The sequence below is a fragment of the Monopterus albus genome, unplaced genomic scaffold (assembly GCF_001952655.1).
Source record: "Monopterus albus unplaced genomic scaffold, M_albus_1.0 scaffold211.1, whole genome shotgun sequence".
Lineage (NCBI taxonomy): Eukaryota > Metazoa > Chordata > Actinopteri > Synbranchiformes > Synbranchidae > Monopterus > Monopterus albus.
The window spans coordinates 533255-539058 of NW_018128091.1; the positions used below are offsets into that span (position 1 = coordinate 533255).

General features: G+C 40.2%; 2 protein-coding genes across 2 annotated transcripts in view; both read right to left on the bottom strand.

Moving 5' to 3' along the window:
- Nucleotides 1-2627, bottom strand: part of gja3 (gap junction protein, alpha 3) — a 4799-nt gene extending 2172 nt beyond the window's left edge. Inside the window, exons 1-2 of the mRNA XM_020618911.1 lie at nucleotides 1976-2627; nucleotides 859-920 (exon numbers count right to left, since the gene is read on the bottom strand). The gene's annotated coding sequence lies outside the window, so the exon portion shown is untranslated. The remainder of the gene's footprint in view (nucleotides 1-858; nucleotides 921-1975) is intronic.
- Nucleotides 2628-4654: 2027 nt separating this feature from the next.
- gjb8 (gap junction protein beta 8) lies at nucleotides 4655-5795 on the bottom strand. The gene has a single exon (XM_020618914.1). It carries the CDS (start codon nucleotides 5781-5783, stop codon nucleotides 4974-4976), a length of 810 nt encoding a protein of 269 aa, XP_020474570.1. The 5' UTR covers nucleotides 5784-5795; the 3' UTR covers nucleotides 4655-4973.
- Nucleotides 5796-5804: the final 9 nt, after the last annotated feature.

A 5804-nucleotide genomic window follows, 5' to 3' on the forward strand; every position in this document is an offset into this window, starting at 1 on the left:
AAGAGTGTGAAAAAAACTGTGAGAGATGTGTATGAATCTGTTCAAGCTCAGACCAAGGCGAAGCCATTTACACACATGAGCCACAAGAGGACAAGAGGACATGGATGAGAGTGGAGGTGCCCACTAGACGCTGACCTATTTCTCTTTACAGAAAACCATACTGGACATGTAAACACAGTCTTCACTTCAAACACAGGCATCTATGGTATAGGCCACCTGTTTGAACCCCGGTTCACTCACCCTCTCTCTCTCTCTCTCTCTCTCACTCTCTCTATATCAGGCCCCTCTCTCTCTCTCTCTCACGGGCTCGCTCCACTGCCCAGCAGGCATGTGCTGAGATCGACATTATAATGTATTGAAAACAGCGTTTAGCGGAGATGGCGCTCTGGTGTGGTGCACACACAGAAACAAATACTGACATACACACATACAAGCTACCCTCCCTTCCTCTCTCTCTCATCCACTGTAATACTAAATCCACAGATCAAGTAGAAATATTTTATTGTAATTATGAAAGCTCATAATATAGAGACTGATTTTTATTAATAAAATGTTCAATGTTTTCTTTTAAATAATTGTTTTATTTAGTCAATATTTTCAGAAAAGCAACATTACAACTTCCTAGGGCCCAAGTTGAGGTTCTCGAAAAGCTTATTTTATTCAAATATATTTAAAAACAGTGACATAAAACTGAGAAAATAAGCATATCCACAGATCTGAAAAGCTCAAACCAAAAGATGTCTATCAAGTAATACTCCGTTTAGGCCAGTCATTTGGACAGAGTTATGAACACAGAATGAAGATTATTCATACAGTACAGCAGATTTACCACACAGAGACAACAGAGGAGAAACTTACTAAAATAATCTTGTATTAAAGGTAATAAATCCATCGACTAGGGTTCGCAGTATGTATGTCACCTGCAAGATAAAAACAGTCAAACAATAATCAACCTCAAAATAAACTTTTATCGAAGAAGTACATGTAAAAAAAAGTTGAGTGCATGTTTTTATCAAATCTTTTAATTGATCCAGATGTAGCAATACCCAGAGGATAATTAAAAACAGGAAAATTGTGTCATTTCCTAAATAAGTCATTTGAAATACCTGATAGAGTCTATACACTGGGATGGAAGAGTTGGGGACACTGCAGCAATGAACGTCGTGCACCATCTATTTACTATATTATTTGATTTGATTTGATTTATTCTTTCAAGCATGTAAAGACAGTTGATATATCAACACACATAATTTTACACATATCCAACAAATGCTAATCCAATATCAATTTGCTTATACCTAGTACATGCTTGAATGGAGTAGGAAGAAGTCAGACTTATCCAGTCCTACCCCATGAATACAGCAGACAAGAAGGATCTAATGGTACTTACTGATCTCTGGTCAGGTTCAGGTGATGAGCCCTTCTCTGCAATTCTTCTCCTGTAAGACAGAGTCCAGAATTATTTCTGAAAAACAGTTGCTATTTTTAAAAACATATCATCATGTTTAATGTTAATATCATAAAGCACAGACCACACAATTCCTCCTGAACTCCACATTTTTAAAACCTAAATTCCTTAGATTTCTCTAGATCTTACAGTGATACTTCTCTGTCAGCAACAAAGTGCATTTAAATTACGATTTTACTACATATCATCTCATAATACTGAGGAATAGTGAGAGTGATGAGTACATGAACTTATTCTTCAGGTGGCACAACAAAATCCATTGCGACCAACATTGGGGTTTGCTAAATCTACTGTATGGCAACTGTGTCAAGTTTCACTTTTCTGTAGTATATGAAACAAGATCTGAAATTCATTCATATGACTCAAGTGCCTATTTTGAGACGTACTGAATCGAAGAGTAAAATGGCAAACTTTGAATACGTTTCTCAGTTTCACAGGTATTTGTGGCATGTTTGTGGCATGGTGTTGGACATAACAGACACGTCAGGTTCAAATATAAAGCCATACCTGCCAGACACACAATGTGCCAGGGGCCCGGGACTCCCTTTAAGCTTTGTCCGGCTTTTGTCGCACTCTTGTTTAGTAAAATTGATGCAACTCTCAATTACTTGACATCTACTCCCGTTTAAGTGCGGGAAAATATTCACAGCAGTGTATATCCATCATACCTTTAGACGGGAGATGTCATACTTAAGTACAAAAAGGAAATCCATCTGCCATTATTGGTGCCATCATTTGAGTGCGCTGAAAAGTGTGTCGACCTCCGCGGCTGCAGCGACCTTTGTCTCCCGCAACCAACCCTGTAACCTGTCGCCTCCCCACCAGCACAGCTCAGTCTTTCTTATGCGGCTACACTAACTCATTCCTGCACAGCCTTCGCCACAGTCTGTGTGGCTGTCTATCCCGGCCCGCTAACTGAGCGAGGACACTTTTTCTTTTGTTGTTTTTGGAGGCGGCTTGAAGTTGTAGATGGGGATGCCTCCCGTTACCAGCCATGTTTGGACTGTCACATTGTGTGACCATGCGTGAGTGAATCCACAGTCATCAGCCTGTCTGGAGTCGCACCACGCCCCTGCCAGCCTCCCCAGAACCACTCGAACATGTGCGTAAAAGTTATCGTTTACCAAAACTATCCCACAATTGGTCAAAATCCTGAACATGCTCGGAACCTCTTCAAAAGATGGCAAAAAATAACTTGAAAACAGTGCCAAACGTTTGCCCCAACCCCTTCAAACTCCATTAGCATCCAATCCACAGTTTAAAAAATAATAATAACTACTAAATTTTAGTAGGAAACGCCATGAAATGGTCTTTGGTCACTATAAACTCCCACTCTGTTGCCACTGTTCAAATAAAACATTTAAGAGATTCATGCAAATTTTGAAAATGTTTTGGGTCTTTGGTCAACACTAGAAAATCCACTTAATGCTGTAACTTTCCAGAACAGCACCAGCTATATAATGTCAACATACAACATAGGCAGGTTTTCTTTTTATAAAAAAACAGGTGGAATTTATTAAAAACATAAATGTGACTAATCTGGCTCACCTATTCGACAGTGGGAGGACAAAGTCATTGAGGGGCCTAGAAGTGATTATTGCGGTGGCTAAAATAAGACGTATGCTGAAAGCTGATACAGCCAGCTGGGGTCAGTACACACTGCAACAACACAAGTCCATAACATAGGAATACTGGGTTTAAGAATCAGGCAGTAATAATACCAATAAAGAATTTTCAGGAACAATCTCATGATGGTTTCTGGAACTCTAAACTCTTTTAGGGCACCAACGTCATCAGCATTCAAAAACAAACATTACAACATGCAAAAACATTCAGTCAAATATCCACTGATTTGTATTTGTAAATCACTACAATCCTGGCACGTCTGGCATTTTCATAAACTTCAGGCATCTTGTCTGGAATTCAAAACATGACCATGTCATTTCTTTTCGTCTCTTTTTAAGGCTGATAGATCAACTGTGAAATGTCAGTTTAAAGCAAATATTTCACATGTATGCAAAATGATCAGGTAAGTTTCTAGCACCTTGAAGAAGAAAAACATCTTGTACAGTCTAAACGTATGCAGCACAATCCTAGTGTGTTTAGATTTTTATCTCCAACACAAGTGTAGAAGCACTTCAAGTAAAAGACAAAAGACATTCTCTTCAAATCTCTGTGGTGTGCTCAGTAAGGTTTCACCGTTATATACATTCTTTATCAACATAATCACATCCTGTGAAACACACTTCTCAGACATTACACACAAACTCTAGCATTATGTATAGAAAGTCATGCAAATATATATGTTTAAACTCAATGTTGTGCTACAGCCACTTGATTCAACACAGCAGGATCAGAAAGTCTTTGATCAGTTAGAATAAAACATCCATTTAAGTTCAATCACATTTACCACCTCCTGTAAACTAGACTCTACAACTGAATCTCAAAGTGACTTGGACCCTTTGTTTCCTTTATATATCATGACTTCATTTGTTGTCTTTCTTCTTCTTTAACACTAAATAAATCAATCAAGCTCTGAGGCTCCACTGTCACCATTAGGTGTCAGCACAGACTCACTTCTCTGGTTCAAAACCTGACCACTTCCAATGTGCAGCAGGCTCAAGCAGTTTCTAAATGTAATCAATAAATCAGAACCTCAAAATCTGTTTCGGATGAAGTTTCATCTTCCTGTGAGACAGTTCTGGTGGATGTAGTCTCGGACTTCCAGGCTGTAGAAACTATGACTGTTTGGGGCAGTTGCTTTTACAGTGTGTGCTTTTCTGATGGTTGCCTTTAGGGTTGCAGCAGTATACTGGTTTCATGGTATACCATGGTATGAAAAATGATAGTTACAAACAAGTCAATTGATTAATGGAGAAAATAATGAGCAGATTAATCCCTAAAGAAATTAATCAATAGTTGCGCTTGGACACAATAGTTCAGAAGAGCTTCACTTCAGCCAACTACAACTGTCAAATCCTGCTTTTACACCAGTGCCAGGCTGATAATGTGATGCCTAATAGACAGTATGTGATATACAATATAGTATGACATTTTTTTCATCGAATAGGCTACTTCTGCTTTTAATACTTTAAGCACATTTTAATATTACTTAATTTGACTTAACATTTTCAATGCAGGACCTTTACTTGTAACAGAGTAGGCTACTTTTACAGGGTGATTTTACTTAAGTGAAGGATGTGAATATGTCGTCTACTACTGGTGCCTACATGCAAACTAACATGATAAGTAACAGTTTTATGCTATTTTTTTTTTTAAAATCATAATGATGTCTACCTTTTAAGACCAATCTAGCTCTGCAGTCCAACTCAATCAACTGCCACAGTCACAATAAAAAAGACCCTTTAGTTTTGATTCTTTTAAGGGTTGTTGTAGCTGACAGTAGTAGTAAGTGTGTGAGGCCGTAATACTGTGAAACAGTGATCCATTTATTTATTTTTTAGATGACGTGAAAATCTCATACTGTTGCAACCCTAGTTGCCCTTCAACACATGGTCTTGTTGCTGGATGAATCTGTGGAGGAAGGCAGCAACATCTCATTGGTCCTGTTCTGCAGAACAGTTTTATCTCGTTTCACGCCGTCTGGGTGGGTGTAATGGAGGCTCCTCTTGTTTGATCTGGCTGAGCACCTTATGAGTGCCTTGAAGATGAGGTAGCCCAGCTCGGCCACATTCAGCACCATGCAGATGGTTGATGAGACTACCATGAAGATAGTGAAGACCGTCTTCTCTGTTGGCCTGGAGATAAAGCAGTCCACTGTGTTGGGGCAAGGCCACTGCTCACACTTTACTAGCCGGGGCATCTTGAAGCCGTCATAGACAAAGTATAGTGCATACATGAACCCGCCCTCAAAGATGAGCCGGAAGAACAAGCTGCAGGTGTAGGTCCACCACAGAGGGCCTGTGATGGGCAAGCGCCTCTTCTTCAGTGTCTCCAGGTCAGTATCTGTCATCTTCTCATTGCTGTTGGAGGCCAACATAGTCCTCTTCTCCCCTCGCCTCCTGTAGGCGACGTGCATGGCCACCAGCAGGGCCGGTGTGGATACAAAGATCAGTTGCAGGCACCAAAAGCGGATGTGCGACACAGGAAAGAAGTGGTCATAGCAGACATTTTTGCAGCCAGGCTGCTGTGTGTTGCATGTGAAGTCTGCCTGCTCATCGCCCCAGACACTCTCAGCAGCCAGGACAAGTATAGTGATGCGGAAGATGAAAAGAACAGAAAGCCAAATCTTCCCTAGACTGGTGGAGTGTTTGTTAACGCCACCCAGCTGGGCATAGAGTGCCCCCCAGCTCATTGTGGTAACGAGGACTCAGCC